The sequence below is a fragment of the Xenopus tropicalis genome, chromosome 1 (genome assembly GCF_000004195.4).
Source record: "Xenopus tropicalis strain Nigerian chromosome 1, UCB_Xtro_10.0, whole genome shotgun sequence".
NCBI classification, from domain to species: domain Eukaryota; kingdom Metazoa; phylum Chordata; class Amphibia; order Anura; family Pipidae; genus Xenopus; species Xenopus tropicalis.
The window spans coordinates 56,333,940-56,359,229 of record NC_030677.2 but is presented as its reverse complement, the minus strand read 5'-3'; the positions used below and the strand labels follow the sequence as shown (position 1 = coordinate 56,359,229).

General features: G+C 49.4%; 1 protein-coding gene across 1 annotated transcript; it reads right to left on the bottom strand.

Annotated features, from left to right (window-relative positions):
• Positions 1–595: 595 nt before the first annotated feature.
• LOC116408475 (transmembrane protein 131-like) lies at positions 596–10,529 on the bottom strand. Its single transcript, XM_031895484.1, has 6 exons — positions 9,553–10,529; positions 7,239–9,394; positions 5,011–5,196; positions 3,716–4,332; positions 1,991–2,145; positions 596–980 (listed from the first exon to the last, which is right to left on the bottom strand). The coding sequence occupies exons 2-6, from the start codon at positions 7,436–7,438 to the stop codon at positions 681–683; spliced, it is 1,458 nt and encodes a 485-aa protein (XP_031751344.1). The 5' UTR covers positions 7,439–9,394; positions 9,553–10,529; the 3' UTR covers positions 596–680.
• Between the last annotated feature and the right edge of the window lie 14,761 nt (positions 10,530–25,290).

The following is a 25,290-nucleotide window of genomic DNA, read 5'->3' as shown; positions in this document are numbered from 1 at the left end:
CTTCCTTTCTACCCATGCACTTCGCCTTATGCTTTTGTGATGTAATAAGAAATTATTTTGACTACTATTCAGCCAAACTTGTAAAAATTGCCACAAGCAAGAGTGAGAAAATAAGTGTAAGTAGAAAAATGCAGACAGACTATGTTGTGTGGGCACCAGCCCAAAAACTCTGTTCTGGTGCTGAAACTGACGCTTAACCTATGTTATATGCTATACATGGTGCAACCCTGCCGAGTGGATAGCCATCTTTCTGTTGCTGCATTCATTCAGGATAAAAGCCTAAACAAATCAGGACAGCATCCTACTTCTCTCACTTCCTAATAGACAATGCAATCATACATAGGGTGTATTAGCAGATATCGGTATGGATCTTCAGCATGCCATACATACGCCAATAATAATAAAAAAACAATATTGTCTGTATGTGTATGGGCAGGCATCAGAAACATTACCTTTACCAAATCAGAAGGAACTAGAAACAGTGCCAAATGTGTGAAACTACAGCATACAGAATGTAAAAGAAGAAACTCGCAGAACGTGCATGACACTGTGGCAAATGGAGTCTTGGCTTGAGGAAAACACATTAAAAAGGTGATTACAATAACATTTGCTTTAATTACGTAATATTTTATATTCGGATTCAGTTATTAGACCTTTTCCCACAATAAACAGGACTTTCATCATCTGAAAAACGTAGGATGGGAGGGTGACAAAACAAGCAATAGATTATATTCAAGCAAGGCCACGACTAAATGTAAAAAGTCACAAGACGAGTGAGGCCAAGTTGTCATGCAATAAAAATCAAGGAAACAAAAGCTTATCCGTTTGAAAGGAGTGGGTGAAGGAGGCACCTTGCAGGAAAAAAGCTGTTTCTCTTTTTCTTTTTTTCTGGCAGAAGATCTGTTTTTATTCCAATTTTCATTTTGGAAAATCCCATCCCTCTCGTCGATGGGGCTTTTTTCCCTAAGTGGCTCTTCGTGCTGGAAAATACAAACATGACATCACTTTAAAAGAAAGCAGAGCAACTGTGCTTACCTGGTTTGTCTCAGTCTATGAAGATTTGTTTTCAGTTTCACTAACAATTTATCTCAGTCAGCATAACTAAGGCCGAATGCCAAAAAATACACAAAAGTGCTATACAGTGAACATCTAAACACCAAAATTAGATTTACGACAATGCAAATGGCCTTTATAATCACCACATCTACCATGGCAAGTGTGTGTGCACAACAGGCTAAATCACAATATGAAAAGTTGTCAGGAGCTTATGGCACCGTGAGATCGTGGATTTGTGTTTTTTTTTGCATATACCAGAAATAAAAAGCTACAAAAATGATAATGCATAAATTTGAAAGCTAACTGTAAAGCATCAAGCACCAGCTGTAAGTTATTGCTAAAGAATAGGACTGATTCACTTGATTACTGGATACTACATTCTGGCTTTACTGTAACGAGTACAAAACTAATACTTCAACGGGGCTTTTAGACGTTTAGTATTAGTCACAGAATCAAAGTAAACATACAGTATGTATAACCCCACAGAGCCCTCTAGAGGACAGCTGGTGTAAGTTGTGAGTAGATGTCTTGAGATTCTACAGGACTCACACAGGAACTGTTTAAATGTAAAAAATTGGAGTACTATGAAAGCCATCTAGGTTTTGTAGGCAGGTGAAGAGAAGTGGATCTGCTCTCATCTACCTGCCTACAAAACACAGCTAGAGAGAAGCAAACCCTCACCTTAGTGTGCCCTTACCCTTAAGTAATGCCAATAGTCAATAGTTGTGTCAAGAGGCAAAAAATGCCAAGCCAAAGTGAAATGGCCACTAGATATTTCAGTCCATTACTTCAAAGAAATACTTAGCATAATTAACTAAAGTAACCTATAATGACATTTGCACACTGGTATCAAATATATGAGGACTAGCAGGAACCTTGATATAGAGGACAGATAAATGACAAAGTAGAAGGCCTTATTATCTCATAATGGTACCTTAATTGCTGCAAGTGCATCATTTCGCCCACAAAGTTTCTCCTCCCTGGAAGTGCTACGGGAAATCTCCTCATTAGAAGCATCTTTTGCTGCTTGTTTTCTTGTAGATTCCAAGACCTCTCTGTGTGAGGTAGGGGGTGTCTGCTGCCTGTTCCCTGAAGTCACAAAAAGGGAATTTAGGCTTTCAGTCTTGTAGATGATTTTAGTTATATTTCCAATTAAAAATTAGAAGCAGGACTTAAAGGAAAAGCATTTTAGCATTTTATTGGAAATTGATTAATCACAATAGTGCAAGCTAGAACACTATATTTATTCGGCTAAATGCTTTACCATACCCATGTAAAAAGCCATAGAAGCTCCCTCTGTTTAAGATAGTAGCTGCCATTTTAGCATGGTCTGACTTCACCTTCCTTCACACTGCAACACTGGAACAGCTCTAAGCTCAGATTACACACCAAAGAGGGGAGGGGGAGAGAGGAGCAAACTGAGCAGACTCGTGCCCTGCCCTGAAGGATTTTCTGAGAGCATAAAATCTGACAAGTATACAGAATAAAAGGAAAGAAATGCAGTGTTTATTTTCACTGAGGACTCAGAACAGCAGTTCTGTAAGAGTTATGGCTGTATTCACATAGACCTAGTTTTGATAAAGATTACGTAGTTTTCCTTTATCCACAGATCTGAACAACTATATATCTTTTTTTAAAATGATGTTATGTGTGCAGCAACACTGACCAAACCCTCACAATACTATTCTGATGGTAAAGAAAACAAATGAAAAACCCAGTGCTTACCATATCTGTCCTTCTTTTCTTACAGGTTAAAAAAAAAAGATGGTAATAAAATGAAAGCAGCTCTAAGAAAGAAAGAAATTACCTCCTTCACATGCAAGGCAGATACACATACGTCACATATTTTTAAATGTAAAAACAGCTACATAAACTGGGTCCAAAAGAGTACAGGCGTGTTTTTATAAGTGCTTTGCAGTGTTAACTGACACATTCAAGAATGAGAACTAAGAAATGAGAGCTAAAGCCTAACTAAAGAAGAAATGTTGTACATTAGGTTCTGGGCTTCTGTACCAGCCCAAGGCAACCACAACCCTTTATCAGGGAAGATCTGTGCCTCCAAAAGATGCCCCCAGTAATTCCCTATTTTTGCTGCTGCTGTCAGTTACCTGAGCTTAGGGACAAACAAACAACATATAGAATATAAATGTGAATAGTAATTAATACAGATACGTACTACATGGCAGCTCAGAAACCAGTGCAATTAGCATCAGAGTTTAACGATCAGCCCTGTAGCATCAGCTTACACGACAGCTCAACCTCATTTTTGCTTGATAATTTGTGACAACCCCTAGGTTTAGCTTCCCAACAGCTGCTCAGAACACACTGAGCACATGAGTGTTTGCAGGCACTTCCCAAGATGGGGAGCTCCTCTGACAGGTTGAAGTACTGGATCATTTCTTTAGGCTGATGCAGTAAGTACAGTATATAAAATTTAGCATTTTTCGTAGTTAGTTCCTTTTAATGTATGCCATGGGGGACAGATGTGAGGTCACTGTAAAATACTGTACCAGTACCAGTCCCTGACAAGCTTGCGTAAATTTAGTTTAATCAAAGTACATCAAGGACAAAAAACTAAACCATTTAAAACACTCAGATGCTGACACTACAAGGATAACACTGAGAAACATGATGGCACAAGGATGTATAAATAATTTACCCTCATTCTTCTTAGAAACAGTCTGAGATTCCATCTGTGGATTTGACAGATTCTTTGACAGGTGACTTACAGACATTTTACTAGGCACAGGAAGATCACAGAAGTCCGGCTGCAGTTTGGGCTCAGATAGACTCTCTGATGTTTTCAAATTTGTTTCCACAGGAAACATACATAGAACAGGCTTTTCCTTCAAAGGGCTTTCATTAGCAGTCCTTTGTTGGAGGTGAGGATCTTGCTTTGCAGGTTCCTCTTTGCCCAGATTGCTGTCTGGGCTGGATAAGTGCCTTTCATTATCCGTATCTCTGGATTCTGTAGAATTAAGGTTCAGGATCTCATTACAATCAGAGTCCTTTGGGGTAGCAGAGGGCATATCTGAGGTTTGCTGTTCACTTGCATCACACAATGTGGCAACACTGCTTGCTGTGCTGCTTGAGGATTTTTGCTTTACACTGTAGTGCACCGAGCACTTGTGCTTCTTCTGAGAGTGGCTGTACGGTGCACGACCCCTCTTGGATGCATTCTGGCTTCTGTTCTGGGGTGCTGTGACAGTCAGACACCCTCTTCCTTTTCCTCTATCAGGGGAGCTAAAGGAATCTGTGTAATTCTTGCAACTTCCCCTGAATAATGATCAAGAAAAAACATTAGGATGATGTAAAAAGAAAATGCAAGATACAAGATAGATACAGCACTAACTGAAAGTACAATTTTCACTTAAAAGGTGGTATAAAACTTTACATGAGAGGGGTGTCAATTTCTGCTAGCACTAAGTACAGGATTATAAATGGGAGAGGTAAACAGGGATTGCGTATGCCTATGTAGTATGTTAAAGATTAAACCTATTATAAGCAACTGATCCTTGCTATTTATTTTGAGAGAAACTGGAAATCAGAAAGAAAAGTATTCACTTTATTCATGCACATTTTAGAAGACAATTATGATATTTTAGGTGAGAACACTAAATACACAATCTGCATAAAGAGACACAAAATTTAGGAAAAATCAAGCCCTAAGTGTAGTGGGGTAGTGGACCAAACTTTAAAAAGAAAAGCTTTATATTTGTAGGCAGATAAAGGAGACTATTCAACAATATTTATCTGACTAATACCAATCACATATTGGCCAGGCCATCTGTTTGGCCTACAAGATGCTTACTTGGTTTGGAGATGACAAAATGGCAGCTATTATTAGCCATGTGTGGTTAACTCGGCAACTGTGTGAGTTGCAGAACGCAGCAACTTTTCAGCATAAAACAAATAATATTCCCTAACATTATTCCCAAATGTTATGGTGCCTACCTGACACACATCACAGTAACCTTCCAGAAAGAATTTTCCCAGCTTGGGTCTGGAACACCGTCTGCACACAGTGGGAGCAAATGGTGAGGCAGAGTCACGTTAAGTGTAAAACGAAACTCTAGATTGGAAGCACTCACAAGAGTCAACTCACGAATGACCCACGAAGATGTGAAATCTGCAATGAACCTATCCATCAAAAGAAGAAACTGGTTTCAAACTTAAAATATCATGCAAGTATTCTCAAGACATTACAGCCACAAACATGAATCTATTTTATTGGAATTCCACGTGAAAGACCAATACAAAGTGGTGTACACGTGAGAAGTGGAATGAAAATCATACATGATTCCAAACATTTTTTACAAATAAATAACTGCAAAGTGGGGTGTGCGTAGTTATTCAGCCCCCTGAGTCAATACTTTGTAGAACCACCTTTTGCTGCAATTACAGCTGCCAGTCTCTTAGGGTATGTCTCTACCAGCTTTGCACATCTAGAGACTGAAATTCTTGCCCATTCTTTTTTTGCAAAACAGCTCCAGCTCAGTCAGATTAGATGGACAGCGTTTGTGAACAGCAGTTTTCAGATCTTGCCACAGATTCTCGATTGGATTTAGATCTGGACTTTGACTGGGCCATTCTAACACATGGATATGTTTTGTTTTAAACCATTCCATTGTTGCCCTGGCTTTATGTTTAGGGTCGTTGTCCTGCTGGAAGGTGAACCTCCGCCCCAGTCTCAAGTCTTTTGCAGACTCCAAGAGGTTTTCTTCCAAGATTGCCCTGTATTTGGCTCCATCCATCTTCCCATCAACTCTGACCAGCTTCCCTGTCCCTGCTGAAGAGAAGCACCCCCAGAGCATGATGCTGCCACCACCATATGTGACAGTGGGGATGGTGTGTTCAGAGTGATGTGCAGTGTTAGTTTTCCGCCACACATAGCGTTTTGCATTTTGGCCAAAAAGTTCCATTTTGGGTTCATCTCACCAGAGCACCTTCTTCCACATGTTTGCTGTGTCCCCCACATGGCTTGTGGCAAACTGCAAACGGGACTTCTTATGGTTTTCTGTTAACAATGGCTTTCTTCTTGCCACTCTTCCATAAAGGCTAACTTTGTGCAGTGCACAACTAATAGTTGTCCTATGGACAGATTCCCCCACCTGAGCTGTAGATCTCTGCAGCTCCCCCAGAGTAACCATGGGCCTCTTGGCTGCATTTCTGATCAGCGCTCTCCTTGTTCGGCCTGAGAGTTTAGGTGGACGGCCTTGTCTTGGTAGGTTTACAGTTGTGCCATACTCCTTCCATTTCTGAATAATCGCTTGAACAGTGCTCCGTGGGATGTTCAAGGCTTTGGAAATCTTTTTGTAGCCTAAGCCTGCTTTAAATTTCTTAATAACTTTATCCCTGACCTGTCTGGTGTGTTCTTTGGACTTCATGGTGTTGTTGCTCCCAATATTCTCTTAGACAACCTCTGAGGCCGTCACAGAGCTGCTGTATTTGTACTGACATTAGATTACACACAGGTGCACTCTATTTAGTCATTAGCACTCATCAGGCAATGTCTATGGGCAACTGACTGCACTCAGACCAAAGGGGGCTGAATAATTACGCACACCCCACTTTGCAGTTATTTATTTGTAAAAAATGTTTGGAATCATGTATGATTTTCGTTCCACTTCTCACGTGTACACCACTTTGTATTGGTTTTTCACGTGGAATTCCAATAAAATTGATTCATGTTTGTGGCTGTAATGTGACAAAATGTGGAAAAGTTCAAGGGGGCCGAATACTTTTGCAAGCCACTGTATGTTAGGAAGCTAAATTATAGTGTGGCATTAAATATTTGCTAAGGCATGCTGTTAATGATTTCTGAATAATTCTCACACATGCAATTAAGTTTCCATGCTAACGGCAGAATTCTCATCTACTACTGGCACTGCAACTATACTGTGAGGATGGAAAATATAGACTTGTTTTAGGCATCAACATTAGTAAGGCAGTCAAACAGGACACTTCCTAGCTTCTGGACAGTCTGTATTCCCACCATTTCTTACTGGTTCAGTTTTAACTCTCCATGCATCAAGGGAGAAAAAAAGTGCTGAAATATTAAACATGTGGCTTGTAACAGGGAAACAGTTTTTTACTCTTCTACAGTATTATTTAAATTTGGCAATATCCAGGTTAATGACCTAGCTATACAAACTGGGCAAAAATAATTGAAAAACCCTTACACAATACTAATTTCTCTAGATGAGTTTTGGTTGAGAGAAAAGGCATGGCAGTCCAGCACTTCAAAACCAAAGCCTTGGCAGCTGTAACCATTAATTTTCATAGACCGTATGGTTATGGGCAGGGAACCAATCTTCTCAACTCTGAAAACCTTTGTGATTGATAAGATCTGCTTGCTTTCCTTTAGCTCTACAAAATACATAAGATGGGAAAAAAGTCAATTTTAATTATCTGAAATCAAATACATGCAAAACAGTAAAGATCATTAAGTGTACTGGAGACATTTCCCTTCCTGGTACAGGTAATAGATGGACCACACAGCAAGGAAGTATGGAAAGAAAAAGATAATTTTAAAATGATTCAAGATGTAAACAGTGCTATATTGCCATTCCCTTTATGGGTATCACAGAAGGCAGAAAGGATAAAGTGCATTCATACTACAAATAAGATAGGACTGAACTAAATGGGACTGCAGTAAATGTCTTAAAATCCTTTTTAAATCAATATCATTGGGCCCCTAAACTTCTGCAGTTTATGTAACTTATGCAAAAACTTACCTATCTTTCATATCAAGCAATGACAGCACAGAGCAGGAGCAGGTTAATTTTAGGGCAAAATCCACTGAACCCCAATAATAGGTTTCTTAGGCTCATGCCACACATTGCGTATGTCGCATATTTTCAGCAAGCTGAGAAATGCTGAGAATATGTGCCATACGCTCCTACCTGTGCCTGAACCCGAATGAATGGAATATGCTTCAGTGCAGGCACATGTAGCCGAAATCCACAAAAAAAGTGAGACTTTGCATTTTCTCACATTTTTATGCGGATTTCAGTGTATTCCATTCATTTGGGTGCAGCCACAGGTAAAAGCGTATGGTTTATATTCTCGCCAATCGTTTTTTCGGCTTGCTGAAAATATACACCATACGCATTAGCCTTAGCACATTATTCAATGGAAAACTTTATATGAACTGCTTATTATAGAGTAACATCAGCTGTTTATATTGCACAAGGAGCGTGACCATAATGTTGGTACTGCGTGCTTCTGTTCATGGGGCCCCATATAAATAACTTGTACAGGGCCCTAAAGTTTCTGATGGCAGCTATGCCTGTTTGTGGGAGCACTATAATTACCATTATGTTCAGGGTAGTGCCACTATATGCAAGTTGCAGGATTGTGCTAGGGCACAAGTACCATTAATAAATGGAGACAATACCCACAATATTTGCATCCATTTAATTTCCATGATATAAAATGTTTCAATTGCAGTAAAGGTGCGTGCTGCTATTGTTTCCTCAAGCAGTTCCTCTGGCCATAAAAGAAAAGTTCTGACTCGTGATAATACCAAGCTGCAGTGTGGAAAGATGTCTATTAGTGTCTGGAGCTCTGTTATAGCAATGTAACTCCATTCTACTAAGCAAAATTCTATAGTAATGACAATCAATGCCTAAAATCAGCACCCCTTTGCACTGTGACCCCCATGAAATATTACGAGCATCACTTTACAAATAGCACAGTACAAGTTCATTTTTTCTACATGGTTACCTGTAGCTACTGCACCAAGGGAACCAACCGGGCCAAGAGGTACTTGCTCCCTCCCTGGCAGCTGCCTGTTCTGCCTACTCCTAGTTCCAAGCCCTGCCACCAGTTCCCAGTCTGTGCTCCTCTGAATATAGAATATTACACCTCAGTGAAATAGCTAAACATGTCGCTGGCTTTGCCCAATATAACTATATAACTATAACATGTAACTAATATCCTCCCACAAATTTACTATTTCTAGGAACAAACTCCAGGTTATTAGCTGGGCCATAACTGTCAGTAAGAACTCAGATACCTTTCCTTTTCTTTTTCATTTTTTTATTCATTTATAAAAGTTTTACAGGAAAAGGGAATCAATAGTTAAACAATGATTAGATCAAAATGGAAAAAAGAAATAAACACAGAAAATGAGGAGAAACAAGTAATTTCCCATTCCTGTCTGTGGGATTTGGAAAGTCAGATCAGTAGGTTTGTGTGTGATTCATTGTGCAAGTGGTTCCTTAGGCTTGAATCCATGGCTTTCTACTTGCACAACTGGAATGTGAGGCTGCTTATTTGCTCCAGGTCTGCACACGGTGTCCAGAGGCGCCATTGTTTCTCGGATAACGACATTCTAACAAAACGCAGAGAATTTGTATCAGTGTATGAACACATTTTTTCAATCCATTATTTTATAACTCAGATTAAAGGTAATTTTGACAAGCAACTCTCATAGAAACGTTCAAACCAAAGCATATATGAAAGACAAACTTCTCCTAAATAAAACAATACCTTTTGGCATTTAGAGGCGCTATCCTTGCTTTACTGTATGCAGAATTCTGGATGCAATTCCTCGTAAAAGTCCGCGTTTTGGCATGGAAGAAAGGAAAAAGACATTTGGTCTGATTTTTACCAAAATCCTAGAGAATAACAAAACCTGCAGAATATTTGCAACTTCTCCTAGATAGAATGAGATGCAATACATTTGTGGCTTATTTTTTTTACATCATGACACCAAATACAAAAGCTGCACCACAATTATGTTGATTCACCCACAAAAAAGTCATAAAAGCACAAACCAGGCCAAAAGTAAAAGAAAAGAAAGAAATGGCTCAGAAATGATGCAGGCAGCCTATGTAATTGCACCGAAAGGTGAGTTGCTGAGGTGCCAGTAACTATAAAGCTTGTGGCATCAGCAGGAGAGATGAAATCATCTCATAGATTCATCATGTACCACAGGCTCCATCACACGCCCTATTGGTCACCTAGCATCTCTGCCCCCAGTACAATACTAAGTGCTACCCACTAACAGTGAAACAGCCATTGGTGAGTGACTGAAGTGAGTGAGTGATGGTGCTGGCCTGTAAAACAGGGCAGGTGGCAGGGCCCAAGGTAAAGAGGGCCGGTGGAAGGGCCCAAGATGGAGAGGGCCAGTGGAAGGGCCAAAGATGGAGAGGGCCGGTGGCAGGGCCCAAGATGGAGAGGGCCGGTGGAAGGGCCAAAGATAGAGAGGGCCGGTGGCAGGGCCCAAGATTGTGAGGGCTGGTGGAAGGGCCCAAGATGGGGAGGGCCGGTGGCAGGGCCAAAGATGGAGAGGGCCGGTGGAAGGGCCGAAGATAGAGAGGGCCGGTGGCAGGGCCCAACATGGTGAGGGCTGGTGGAAGGGCCCAAGATGGAGAGGGCCGGTGGCAGGCCCAGGAGAGGAGGGCCGGTGGCAGGGCCCAAGGTGGAGAGGGCCGGTGGCAGGGCCAAGCAGGGGAGGGCCGGTGGCAGGGCCCAGGAGGTAAGGGCCGGTGGCAGGGCCCAGGAGGGGAGGGCCGGTGGCAGGGCCCAGAAGGGGAGGGCCGATGTTAGGGCCCAAGGTGGAGAGGGCCGGTGGCAGGGCCCAAGATAGAGAGGGCCGGTGGCAGGGCCCAGGAGGGGAGGGCCGGTGGCAGGGCCCAAGGTGGAGAGGGCCGGTGGCAGGGCCCAGGAGGGGAGGGCCGGTGGCAGGGCCCAGGAGAGGAGGGCCGGTGGAAGGGCCCAGCAGGGGAGGGCCGGTGGCAGGGCCCAAGGTGGAGAGGGCCGGTGGCAGGGCCCAGGAGGGGAGGGCCGGTGGCAGGGCCAAAGATGGAGAGGGCCGGTGGAAGGGCCCAAGATGGAGAGGGCTGGTGGCAGGTCCCTAGATGGAGAGGGCCGGTGGCAGGGCCCAGGAGGGGAGGGCCGGTGGCAGGGCCCAAGATGGAGAGGGCCGGTGGCAGGGCCCAAGATGGAGAGGGCCGGTGGCAGGTCCCTAGATGGAGAGGGCCGGTGGCAGGGCCCAGGAGGGGAGGGCCCAAGGTGGAGATGGCCGGTGGCAGGGCCCAGGAGGGGAGGGCCGGTGGCAGGGCCCAAGATGAAGAGGGCCGGTGGCAGGGCCCAAGGTGGAGAGGGCCGGTGGCAGGGCCCAGGAGGGGAGAGCCGGTGGCAGGGCCCAAGATGGAGAGGGCCGGTGGCAGGGCCCAAGATGAAGAGGGCCGGTGGCAGGGCCCAGGAGGGGAGGGCCAGTGGAAGGGCCCAAGATGGAGAGGGCCGGTGGCAGGGCCCAAGGTGGAGAGGGCCGGTGGCAGGGCCCAGGAGGGGAGAGCCGGTGGCAGGGCCCAAGATGGAGAGGGCCGGTGGCAGGGCCCAGGATGAAGAGGGCCGGTGGAAGGGCCCAGGAGGGGAGGGCCGGTGGCAGGGCCAAAGGTGGAGAGGGCCGGTGGCAGGGCCCAGCAGGGGAGGGCCGGTGGCAGGGCCCAAGGTGGAGAGGGCCGGTGGCAGGGCCCAGGAGGGGAGGGCCGGTGGCAGGGCCAAAGGTGGAGAGGGCCGGTGGCAGGGCCCAGGAGGGGAGGGTCGATGTTAGGGCCCAAGGTGGAGAGGGGCGGTGGCAGGGCCCAGGAGGGGAGGGCCAGTGGCAGGGCCCAAGGTGGAGAGGGCCGGTGGCAGGGCCCAGAAGGGGAGGGCCGGTGGCAGGGCCCAAGGTAGAGAAGGCCGGTGGCAGGGCCCAAGAGGGGAGGGCCGGTGGCAGGGCCCAAGGTGGAGAGGGCCGGTGGCAGGGCCCAAGATGAAGAGGGCCGGTGGCAGGGCCCAGGAGGGGAGGGCCGGTGGCAGGGCCCAAGGTGGAGAGGGCCGGTGGCAGGGCCCAGGAGGGGAGGGCCGGTGGCAGGGCCAAAGATGGAGAGGGCCGGTGGCAGGGCCCAAGATGGAGAGGGCTGGTGGCAGGTCCCTAGATGGAGAGGGCCGGTGGCAGGGCCCAGGAGGGGAGGGCCGGTGGCAGGGCCCAAGATGGAGAGGGCCGGTGGCAGGGCCCAAGATGGAGAGGGCCGGTGGCAGGTCCCTAGATGGAGAGGGCCGGTGGCAGGGCCCAGGAGGGGAGGGCCCAAGGTGGAGATGGCCGGTGGCAGGGCCCAGGAGGGGAGGGCCGGTGGCAGGGCCCAAGATGGAGAGGGCCGGTGGCAGGGCCCAAGGTGGAGAGGGCCGGTGGCAGGGCCCAGGAGGGGAGAGCCGGTGGCAGGGCCCAAGATGGAGAGGGCCGGTGGCAGGGCCCAAGATGAAGAGGGCCGGTGGCAGGGCCCAGGAGGGGAGGGCCAGTGGAAGGGCCCAAGATGGAGAGGGCCGGTGGCAGGGCCCAAGGTGGAGAGGGCCGGTGGCAGGGCCCAGGAGGGGAGAGCCGGTGGCAGGGCCCAAGATGGAGAGGGCCGGTGGCAGGGGCCAGGATGAAGAGGGCCGGTGGAAGGGCCCAGGAGGGGAGGGCCGGTGGCAGGGCCAAAGGTGGAGAGGGCCGGTGGCAGGGCCAAGCAGGGGAGGGCCGGTGGCAGGGCCCAAGGTGGAGAGGGCTGGTGGCAGGGCCCAGGAGGGGAGGGCCGGTGGCAGGGCCAAAGGTGGAGAGGGCCGGTGGCAGGGCCCAGGAGGGGAGGGTCGATGTTAGGGCCCAAGGTGGAGAGGGGCGGTGGCAGGGCCCAGGAGGGGAGGGCCAGTGGCAGGGCCCAAGGTGGAGAGGGCCGGTGGCAGGGCCCAGAAGGGGAGGGCCGGTGGCAGGGCCCAAGGTAGAGAAGGCCGGTGGCAGGGCCCAAGAGGGGAGGGCCGGTGGCAGGGCCCAAGGTGGAGAGGGCCGGTGGCAGGGCCCAAGATGAAGAGGGCCGGTGGCAGGGCCCAGGAGGGGAGGGCCGGTGGCAGGGCCCAAGGTGGAGAGGGCCGGTGGCAGGGCCCAGGAGGGGAGGGCCGGTGGCAGGGCCAAAGATGGAGAGGGCCGGTGGCAGGGCCAAGATGGAGAGGGCTGGTGGCAGGTCCCTAGATGGAGAGGGCCGGTGGCAGGGCCCAGGAGGGGAGGGCCGGTGGCAGGGCCCAAGATGGAGAGGGCCGGTGGCAGGGCCCAAGATGGAGAGGGCCGGTGGCAGGTCCCTAGATGGAGAGGGCCGGTGGCAGGGCCCAGGAGGGGAGGGCCCAAGGTGGAGATGGCCGGTGGCAGGGCCCAGGAGGGGAGGGCCGGTGGCAGGGCCCAAGATGGAGAGGGCCGGTGGCAGGGCCCAAGGTGGAGAGGGCCGGTGGCAGGGCCCAGGAGGGGAGAGCCGGTGGCAGGGCCCAAGATGGAGAGGGCCGGTGGCAGGGCCCAAGATGAAGAGGGCCGGTGGCAGGGCCCAGGAGGGGAGGGCCAGTGGAAGGGCCCAAGATGGAGAGGGCCGGTGGCAGGGCCCAAGGTGGAGAGGGCCGGTGGCAGGCCCAGGAGGGGAGAGCCGGTGGCAGGGCCCAAGATGGAGAGGGCCGGTGGCAGGGGCCAGGATGAAGAGGGCCGGTGGAAGGGCCCAGGAGGGGAGGGCCGGTGGCAGGGCCAAAGGTGGAGAGGGCCGGTGGCAGGGCCCAGGAGGGGAGGGCCGGTGGCAGGGCCCAAGGTGGAGAGGGCCGGTGGCAGGGCCCAGGAGGGGAGGGCCGGTGGCAGGGCCCAAGGTGGAGAGGGCCGGTGGCAGGGCCCAGGAGGGGAGGGTCGATGTTAGGGCCCAAGGTGGAGAGGGGCGGTGCAGGGCCAGGAGGGGGAGGGGCCAGTGCAGGGCCCAAGGTGGAGAGGGCCGGTGGCAGGGCCCAGAAGGGGAGGGCCGGTGGCAGGGCCCAAGGTAGAGAGGGCCGGTGGCAGGGCCCAAGAGGGGAGGGCCGGTGGCAGGGCCCAAGGTGGAGAGGGCGGTGGCAGGGCCCAAGATGAAGAGGGCCGGTGCAGGGCCCAGGGAGGGGGAGGGCCGGTGGCAGGGCCCAAGGTGGAGAGGGCCGGTGGCAGGGCCCAGGAGGGGAGGGCCGGTGGCAGGGTCCAAGGTGGAGAGGGCCGGTGGCAGAGCCCAGGAGGTGAGGGCAGGTGGCAGGGCCCAAGGTGGAAGAGGGCCGGTGGCAGGGCCCAAGCTGGAGAGGGCCGGTGGCAGGGCCCAAGGTGGAGAGGGCCGGTGGCAGGGCCCAGGAGGGGAGGGCCGGTGGCAGGGCCCAAGGTGGAGAGGCCGGTGGCAGGGCCCAGGAGGGGAGGGCCGGTGGCAGGGCCCAAGGTGGAGGGCCGGTGGCAGAGCCCAGGAGGTGAGGGCCGGTGGCAGGGCCCAAGATGAAGAGGGCCGGTGGCAGGGGCCCAAGATTGTGAGGGGCTGGTGGAAGGGCCCAAGATGGGGAGGGCCGGTGGCAGGGCCAAAGATGGAGAGGGCGGTGGAAGGGCCGAAGATGGAGAGGGCCGGTGGCAGGGCCCAGGAGGGGAGGGCCGGTGGCAGGGCCCAAGATGAAGAGGGCCGGTGGCAGGGCCCAGGAGGGGAGGGCCCGGTGGCAGGGCCCAAGGTGGAGAGGGCCGTGGCAGGGGCCCAGGAGGGGAGGGCCGGTGGCAGGGCCCAAGGTGGAGAGGGCCGGTGGCAGAGCCCAGGAGGTGAGGGCCGGTGGCCAGGGCCCAAGGTGGAGAGGGCCGGTGGCAGGGCCCAAGCTGGAGAGGGCCGGTGGCAGGGCCCAAGGTGGAGAGGGCCGGTGGCAGGGCCCAGGAGGGGAGGGCCGGTGGCAGGGCCCAAGGTGGAGAGGGCCGGTGGCAGGGCCCAGGAGGGGAGGGGCCGGTGGCAGGGCCAAGGTAGAGAGGGCCGGTGGCAGAGCCCAGGAGGTGAGGGCCGTTGGCAGGGCCCAAGGTGGAGAGGGCCGGTGGCAGGGCCCAAGATGAAGAGGGCCGGTGGCAGGGCCCAAGATTGTGAGGGCTGGTGGAAGGGCCCAAGATGGGGAGGGCCGGTGGCAGGGCCAAAGATGGAGAGGGCCGGTGGAAGGGCCGAAGATGGAGAGGGCCCGGTGGCAGGGCCCAGGAGGGGAGGGCCGGTGGCAGGGCCCAAGGTGGAGAGGGCCGGTGGCAGGGCCCAGGAGGGGAGGGCCGGTGGCAGGGCCCAAGGTGGAAGGGCCGGTGGCAGGGCCCAAGATGAAGAGGGCCAGTGGCAGGGCCCAAGATGGGGAGGGCCGGTGGAAGGGCCCAAGATGGGGAGGGCCGGTGGAAGGGCCAAGATGAAGAGGGCCGGTGGCAGGGCCAAGGAGGGGAGGGCCGGTGGCAGGGCCCAAGGTGGAGAAGGCCGGTGGCAGGGCCCCTCCTGGGCCCTTCCACCGGCCCTCTTCATCCTGGACCCTGCCACCGGCCCTCTCCACCTTGGGCCCTGACACCGGCCCTCCCCTCCTGGGCCCTGCCACCGGCCCTCTCCGCCTTGGGCCCTGCCACCGGTCCTCTTCATCCTGGGCCCTGCCACCGGCCCTCTCCATCTTGGGCCCTGCCACCAGCCCTCCCTCCTGGGCCCTGCCACCGGCCCTCTCCACCTTGGGCCCTAACATCGACCCTCCCCTCCTGGGCCCTGCCACCGGCCCTCTCCACCTTGGACCCTGCCACGGGCCCTCCCCTCCTGGGCCCTGCCACCGGCCCTCTCCACCTTGGGCCCTGCCACCGGCCCTCTTCATCTTGGGCCCTGCCACCGGCCCTCTCCATCTTGGGCCCTGCCACGGCCCTCCCCTCCTGGGCCCTGCCACCGGCCCTCCCCTCCTGGGCCCTGCCACCGGCCCTCCCCTTCTGGCCCTGCCACCGGCCCTCCCCTCCTGGGCCCTGCCACCGGCCCTCCCCTCCTGGGCCATGCCAACGGCCCTCCCCTCCTGGGCCCTGCCACCGGCCCTCCCCTCCTGGGCCCTGCCACCGGCCCTCCCCTCCTGGGCCCTGCCACCGGCCCTCCCCTCCTGGGCCCTGCCACCGGCCCTCTCCACCTTGGGCCCTGCCACCGGCCCTCCCCTGCTGGGCCTGCCACCGGCCCTCTCCACCTTGGCCCTGCCACCGGCCCTCCCCTCCTGGGCCCTGCCACCGGCCCTCTCCACCTTGGGCCCTGCCACCGGCCCTCTCCACCTTTGGCCCTGCCACCGGCCCTCCCCTCCTGGGCCCTGCCACCGGCCCTCTCCGCCTTGGGCCCTGCCACCGGCCCTCCCTTCTGGGCCCTGCCACCGGCCCTCTCCACCTTGGGCCCTGCCACCGGCCCTCCCCTCCTGGGCCCTGTGGCAGGGCCCAAGGTGGAGAGGGCCAGTGGCAGGGCCCAAGATGAAGAGGGCCGGTGGCAGGGCCCAGGAGGGGAGGGCCGGTGGCAGGGCCCAAGGTGGAGAGGGCCGGTGTCAGGGCCCAGGAGGGGAGGGCCGGTGTCAGGGCCCAAGGTGGAGAGGGCCGGTGGCAGGGCCCAGGATGAAGAGGGCCGGTGGAAGGCCCAGGAGGGGAGGGCCGGTGGCAGGGCCCAAGGTGGAGAGGGCCGGTGGCAGGGCCCAGCAGGGGAGGGCCGGTGGCAGGGCCCAAGGTGGAGAGGGCCGGTGGCAGGGCCCAGGAGGGGAGGGCCGGTGGCAGGGCCCAGGAGGGGAGGGCCGGTGGCAGGGCCCAGGAGGGGAGGGCCGGTGGCAGGGCCCAGGAGGGGAGGGCCGGTCGCAGGGCCCAGGAGGGGAGGGCCGGTGCAGGGCCAAGAAGGGGAGGGCCGGTGGCAGGCCCAGAAGGGAGGGCCGGTGGCAGGGCCCAGGAGTTTCCTCCAAGCGCAAGTAAGTTTAAAAAAACAGTACTTTCTGCACATACGCTGTCTGACAGCGAGAGAGAAAAGCCCGAGGAAATGCCTGCTCAGAATGCAGGCCCATAACGCAAGCAGTCTATCTCTTGCATATTAGTGTGCCCTGTAGGTGTTAGTAACTAGGTGGTGTAAAAAGTTTGTGAAGTTTGTGAAGACCAAACGGTGTGTTTGTTTTGGGCCCCCAGTATTATAGGTCCAATGAGTAAAATCTTGGGGTAAAAGCAAAATGGAAATATTATTTAATCAACAAGGGCAACATTAAAAAAAGAAAAATCATTCTTTTATAGTGAAATACTTATTTAACAATTTAAGGTGTATGCACGGACACAAGTGGAGGGAGGGTGGGTGCACGTAACCAGAGTAAGCCAGAGTAAGTAATTGGTACAGTAACTTGTTATTTACAAAAATTTAATTTGTATTAAGTCCAGCATCAAGAATTATTTTGCCCTTGTAACTACTATTGTAGTACTGTGGTGGGACTTGTACACTGGGGTCCTTGATAATTAGTATGGCAGCTTCCTTAGCGTTCCTAAACTTGCTTTTGTCTGCTGCTGTAGCATTTTTCTTTCCCTAAAGTTATCTATTTATTTATCTGTTATTTATTTGATTATTGAAACTTAGCAGTAGCGGCTGCATTCCCCACCCTAGGCTTATACTCGAGTCAATAAGTTTTTCCAGTTTTCTTAGGTAAAATTAGGTACATCGGCTTATATTCGGATCGGCTTATACTCGAGTACATACGGTACCCCTACTCGCCAGTTGTGGAAATGTGAAGAGTCCCTGTTTCCACTTAAACGTGTTCTGAACAGATTTGCATTTGCTCCTTATTTTCTTGGTATTTTAATTGCAGAATTGCCTGGCAGAAAATTATTTGATGTGTTATCTCTCTTAAACTTTTTTACAGAAGGGTAAAGGTGGCTATACACGGGCCGACTATAGCTGCCAATTCGGCAGCTAATCGGCCCGTGTATGGGGAGAGCAGAGCGGCCTGGCCGACCGATATCTGGCCTGAAATTGGCCAGATCTCGATCGGCCAGGTTAGAAAATCTGGTCGGATCGGGGACCGCATCGGCTCGTTGATGCGGTCCCCGATCCGACTGCCCCATTGCCGCCACATAATCCGATCGTTTGGCCCCAGGGCCAAACGATCGGATTATTATTTTTTTTACCTAAATGGTCCCCCGATATCGCCCACCCGTAGGTGGGGATATCGGGGGAAGATCCGCTCGCTTGGCGACATCGCCAAGCGAGCGGATCTGCTCGTGTATGGCCACCTTAAGTATTAGCTTGTCTAGCAAGGTAGCTCTTTAACACTAATTATATAGTGTCTTTTTTACCCATTCAGTTCGCCTCCTTAATGACAATTCCCAGTTAATTTGCTAGGCTAGGGTTATGATATGACTTTTAACTTCCTTAGATCTTATGCTATTTAAGTTTATATCAACTCACTTGACTTGTTTCTTGTACCTGAGGAAAGGTTTATATCTTTCCCAAAATACTGTGGCTACATACCTGTAGTGTAACCTGTAGCCTTCGGACTGCTTATTTATCAGTTTAAATTCTCCAGATTGATTAAATATAATTATAGGTAACTGGTTTAGAGGACTATTTCCATCTGATGTAGATAATTCTCCCCTCAGTCACTTTATTATTTAGATTAGCTCAAAAGTTTTTTAACAGTCTGGGATCAGCCCTGCTTATACTCGGCAGCAGTACATCAAAAGCTAGTAATGCTAATTAACCTTCTCTCAGACATGCTGGAGTCATCATGTGAGTTACCCAGACCTGTGGTGACCAAGCCATCCAGTCCTGTCATTTGTGGCTGACTGGAAGGCTACAGAATTACATAGTTATAGTTACATAGTTACATAGGGTTGAAAAAAGACCAGTGTCCATCAAGTTCAACCCATCCAAGTAAACCCAGCACACCTAACCCACACCTACCAATCTATACACTCACATACATAAACTATAAATACAACCACTAGTACTAACTGTAGATATTAGTATCACAATAGCCTTGGATATTCTGATTGATCAAGAACTCATCCAGGCCCCTCTTAAAGGCATTAACAGAATCTGCCATTACCACATCACTAGGAAGGGCATTCCACAACCTCACTGCCCTCACCGTGAAAAACCACCTACGCTGCTTCAAATGGAAGCTCCGTTCCTAATCTAAAGGGGTGACCTCTGGTGCGTTGATTGTTTTATGGGAAAAAAGAACATCCCCCAACTGCCTATAATCCCCTCTAATGTACTTGTACAGAGTAATCATGTCCCCTCGCAAGCGCCTCTTTTCCAGAGAAAACAACCTCAACCTCGACAGTCTCACCTCATAGTTTAAACCTTCCATCCCCTTAACCAGTTTAGTTGCACATCTCTGCACTCTCTCCAGCTCATTAATATCCCTCTTAAGGACTGGAGCCCAAAACTGCACCGCATACTCAAGGTGAGGCCTTACCAGGGACCTATAAAGGGGCAAAATTATGTTCTCATCCCTTGAGTCAATGCCCTTTTTTATACAAGACAGCACTTTATTTGCTTTAGTAGCCACAGAATGACACTGCCTGGCATTAGACAACTTGTTATCAACAAAAACCCCTAACTGTATGTGGGGTCCCCAAAATAGTGGTTTGAACACACAAGTTGGTCAAAAGCTAGGGATGAACTTTAATGTCACTACCCCCATATATATTAAAAGGCACAAAATCTGCCCAGGTGCAGTAACACATAGCAATCAATAAGATGGTTGGATCAAGTAGGAGACCAGTAAATGCTGCCTGCTTATTGGTTGCTATCAGTGAAGACATAGCAAACTTTGCACCTACTATTACAGTGATCCCCAACCAGTGGCTCAGGAGCAACATGTTGCCCTTTGATGTTGCTCCCAGTGGCCTCAAAGTAGGTGCCCATTTTTACATTTTTGGCTTGTAGGCAAGTTTGGAAGCACAGAGACACAGTTTCACTCCTGCAGGCTAGCAGTCTATAGGCGGCTATCAAATAGTCAATCACAGTCCATATTTGGCATCCCCAATGAACGTTTTCATGCTTGTGTGGTTCACCAACACTTCTTACATGTGTGTGGCTCATGAGTGAAAAAGGTTGGAGATACCTGTCCAATTAAATAACTTCATGTACTTGCTAATATGTGTTTTCAAGTAACCTGTAGTATCACTTTCAGTAGCTATTTGTGGCAAATTATTATGCACTCTTACTTCACTGTTGCATCCCTAATAAAAATACAAAATTCTAATAATAGCAATATAGGGAATAATGTACCCCTGTTTGTAAATAATAAAGACATCTAAAGAGGATTTCCATGGACATATAAAAGCACAATGCAGGAAGCTAAATGCCTTTATGAAGTTCATGAACCTTTTGCAACATGGGGTAGATTATTTCTTGAAATACATATGTTTCAGTAAATCATCTGAGACAAGTGACATCACTCATATTGTTTATAAAGGCTGTATTTTACAGGTTATTTGTTTTTTTTGTTATAATGCTATGTAGCCCACTTATTAAACGGTTGTGGCACTACCTTCTGATATGTCACTATACTTGGTGCTTTCAGGAGTGCTGAGCCCCGCTTACTATGGGGAACAGCTATTTCTTTATACTTTGGCGTGCCTCCACCCAGGATAGGGATAGAATGAACTATAACTCCCCTCCTGAGATCTTAATATAGTACTCCTTCTTGGGGACTCCCAGCACTCCTAGTACCTTGCCCCCTCAATGGGGTATATCCTTACCAGGTAGTGTAGATCCTCCAGGAGTAATACACACACACTCTGAAGTATGCTGAACCAAGTGTTGTGTTTATTTGAGGAGTGGCAGACAGCTTTTGCATACAGGAAACACAGGATATATCAGGATACCTTCTCTATCCCTCAGGAGTCCCTCTCTCCTGGGATACCGGTAACACTCCAGCCAAATGACCCTCCCTTTGGGGTTCCCTCCGGTACTCACGCCGGAATACCCTCTCTAGGGCTATCCCCGGTACTCACGCCAAGCGGACACCCCCTGGACACCTCACCCCGGAAATGTCACCCGGCTATCCCCCCGGATTAGGCAAACTCCTATTCCTATCTCTTTAGTCCCTGACTCCAGCTATTAGTGCTGGGAGATCTTAATCTCAATATGTCTCCTGGTGGGGCCAAGCTGCCCAGCTAAATACCCTGTCTGCCACTCCTAGAGCGGCCTATGACTGATATCTTCCTCTCTAAACCCAGCCTGTCACTATCCTCTAGCCAGAGGGGTCCCAGGCAGGAAGACCTGAAAGCACATGGCTGCACAGCCTTATATACTGTGTGCACCCTGTGGCCTAACTGTGAACTGCAGGGAAGCTAACTCCCTGTTAACCCTTATAGTGCCAAACCAACCAAGGTGTCCCACTACTAAAGTACTACCCTCCCTTGAGGTCCATCCTGGGGGCAACCATCCTAGGGGACCCGATTTTGGGGATCCCTACACTATAATACTAACAGCAGAGATTTGGGAATAAGCAGAAGCACAATATCCAGTTTATATCAGTGAGTTCCGGGAATGCTTCAGCTGTGCGGCCTGTGGATCCTTAAACAGAAAAGTGCATAACCAAAATTCCACACATTCCATTATTATGTCAAATATTTTTGCTGTTTGCAGGCCCTTTATTGAAGTAATACTTGTGGTACTGGGTGTTTGGGAAATCAGATATATTTGCTTGTGTAAATGTAGATTTATGGAACCCTTCTTATTTGCACCACCTTTCAGTCTCTTACATACCTTCTGTGCTGCCCAAGAGAAAACAAGAAATGTTTAAAGCTTGTATTTATTGCAAGTGCAGAATTACATAATATTAAAAAAACAGTGTTGGAATGGGTGTGGAGAGCCCTCAGGGAAAGGCAGCTATTGTAACTCACTGACCAGTGGAACATTAGGAGCCGGTGAGAGAGAGACACGTTCACTGCTATTCTTATAACTCTCTAAATACAGTCTGTGAAATGCTAACTATACACTTAGGGGCTGATTTACTAACCCACGAATCCGAATCCCAAATGGGAAAAATTCGGATTGGAAACGAACATTTTGCGACTTTTTCGTGTTTTTTGCGATTTTTTCGTCACCGTCTCGACTTTTTCATAGCCGTTACGACTTGTGCGAATTATCGCGACTTTTTCATAGCCATTATGACTTTCGTGAATTGTCGCGACTTTTGCATAGCCATTATGACTTTCGTGAATTCTCGCGACTTTTGCATAGCCAATATGACTTTCGTGAATTGTTGCGACTTTTGCATAGCCATTATGTCTTTCGTGAATTGCTGCGACTTTTGCATAGCCATTATGACTTTTGTGAATTGTCACGACTTTTGCATAGCCATTATGACTTTCGCGAATTGTCGCGACTTTTGCATAGCCAATATGACTTTCGTGAATTGCTGCGACTTTTGCATAGCCATTATGACTTTCGTGAATTGTCATGACTTTTGCATAGCCATTACGACTTTCGCGAATTGTCGTGACTTTTTCGTATTAAGCGCTCGAAAAATTTGCGACAATTCGCGAAAAAGTTGCAAAATACCGATCATTACGAAAAAAACGCATTTGGACGCTTTTCGGACATTCGTGGATTAGTAAATGTGCCCCTTAGCTTTATGATGTTTAGAATAAGCCAAGTATTTTTATGTGCCCTATCTGAGGAATATTTTTATGTGCCCTGTCTGAGGATACCTGCAAATCTTTTTTATCCTTTACCATGAAAATACATAACTATGTTTTCTAGGTATGCTGCAGGGCTCTTTCAGCTGTCTGATGGGAGATGCATTATTGGAAAATGTTAGCAGTTGAAATCTAGTCCTGGTAGTTTGTCTCTTGTAGCACTTGTAGTAACACACATTGCCTGCTTTGCTCAGTGAATGGGAGATGCTCCTATGGAACCTGCCCCTGGGTGGCAGAATTGCTTGGAATTGCTTTAGCATATAATGTATATGATAAATGAAAGTTGTATGCCTTATTTGAATAAGCAAATTCTATGTTATGATGTAAGATTACCAAATCGTTATTAATATTTGTGTTGCAGATGATAATGTCATGTACATTATGGGTGTGGGGGTTATTTAATGCAATGCAAAGTGTAAAAAAAGGGGCAGAATTCCCCATGTTTTCAGCGCTTTGTCTCCTGCCTTGCATTTTTAAAAATTGCCTCAGGTCACTGTGCTTTAAAATAGATCACAGAGACCTGTGTATAGTGAGTATAACTCTGTCTGCCCTTGGCAGAGCTGCATTCATGGAGAATAGGGGAAGCATATGGCCTTTCCCTCTCTCCATCCTCAACCACAAGTTAGGGAGTGCTGGTGGGCACAGGCACCACCTTCTCCTTAGTTCTCTGGAATTTATGTCTCTGTAGACAAAGTAAATGGCCCCTATTGGCTGAACATTGGCAAATGGTGTGGCTTCCAGGCTCTTGGCTCTCCACATAGTATAATCCAGGCTCGGACTAGCAACCTGTGGATTCTGGCAAATACCAGAGAAGCTGCTGCAAGACATGGACAGTCAATAACTATTTGGTGAGCCTGAGAGGGGCTGTTTGGGCCTCGGTGTACTTGAAACACCAGGGCCTATTTTGAATCCTGGTATGGTCTACTGCCACAGTTATACCACTAAGCCAACTCAATTGCCCAGTGACAGAAACTGCTGTCACAGCTTTTCTCTATTATGCTCTGGCTGCTGGCCTAGTTTCAAAGTTTCCTTTTTATCTCAGAACTCTTGTACCATGTGTGTGTCAGCTTTTGCATGGCAGAGGGCCATGGACAGAGCAAGTTTCTTGCACTTCCAATCCAGTAGGTGCTTAAAGGAACAGTAACACCAAAAAATGAAAGGTGTATAAAAGTAACTAAAATATAATATGCTGCTCCCCTGCACTGGTAAAAGTTGTGTTTACTTCAGAAAGTCTACTATAATTTATATAAATAAGCTGCTATGTAGCCATGGAGGCAGCCATTCAAAGGAGAAAAGGCAAAGGCACATAGCAGATAACAGATAAAACACTATTGTATTCTACAGAACTTATCTGTTATCTGCTATGTAACCTGTGCCTTTTCTCCTTTTTTCCAGCTTGAATGGCTGCGCCCGTGGCTACACAGCAGCTTATTATATAAATTATAGTAGTGTTACTGTAGCAAACACACCAGTTTTACCAGTGCAGGGCAACAGTGCATTATATTTTTATTACTTTAAAGCTCTTTCATTTTTTGGTGTTACTGTTCCTTTAACTTTAGCTCTTGTGTCAAACTACTACTGTCTTTCTGGTCCCTAAACCTGTATGTTTTTTTCCTGCTTTCTTATAAATCCATACCCTTGGCACATGGCTCTAATTTACCTCTTGTAATTTATTGCCCTCCTTGTGCTTTAGTGACTGATAACACTGAAAACAAGGCAGGAGTTTAATATCAAAGTGATAATACCTGTTTCCTCTTATTAAGTTCTCCTATAACTGGTGAGGAGAAGTTTGCATAATTACTTATAATATATGATAAACAGCTATAAAGATGTGCAGAGACAGGTATAGTCGAGAGATCAGTAAAATCCACTACAAGTACAGACACATTCAGGTTTTCACAATGAAAGGCCTATAACCAGGAACTGATTGCAAATCCATTTGTATGTTTTTTGGAAGTGTTTGGTAATGCTCACTTGGCTACAGTGACTAGGAATCCCAGGGAAGGACTGAACTTATAAGGGAACTTGGTAGCCAACCAAGGCAGAGCTGGGCCAAATAAGGTTCAATAAATTACTCCAAAGTGCCCTCTTCTGCTTTAGACTTAGCGATGAGGTCTTATGAGGTAAAGAAAAAAGAGAAAAGAAAAAAAAATATAGTGTAATACGGTTATTACTTTGCAATGTGCACTCCACCTGTGATAACTTTTACTTATATCACCCTTTTGTGCCCAATTGTGATATCCCTTTCCGATTGGCAATCTACTTACAGACCCCCTTGGGTTTATATGGCATCCAATTGGTTCATTTGTAGCTCACGACTCTCTGCTTTCCCACCTCTTAATTTCAGGCAGTGTTAGGAACCACTTCACATTTTCCAACTTTAGCAACTTTAGGTTAATTCCACGACCATTCTGTTTCCCTTCCCCTTCTGTGCATTTACTGTGGGATAAATGCATAAGCCATATGTGTATAAACTTAACTTCCCAATACACTCACAAACAGAGTATATGATGCGCATGTCAGGAGTCACTGGTATGGATCAGGTGGCTGCTCCTTTTTCTTTCCCTGTTCACGACCTGCAGTGTCGTTCCTGGGTTCAGCAGTCCTGCCCTGTATAGTGCTCCTCCTATGTGTCCTCTCTCACCGCTGACGCGTTTCGCCACTTCCGGCTTCCTCCTGAGCCATCCATTGCTTACTGCCAGACACATTTAACTTAAAAAGGTCAATTCATTTATATCTATCATGTAATTAAACAGGACACCCTCATA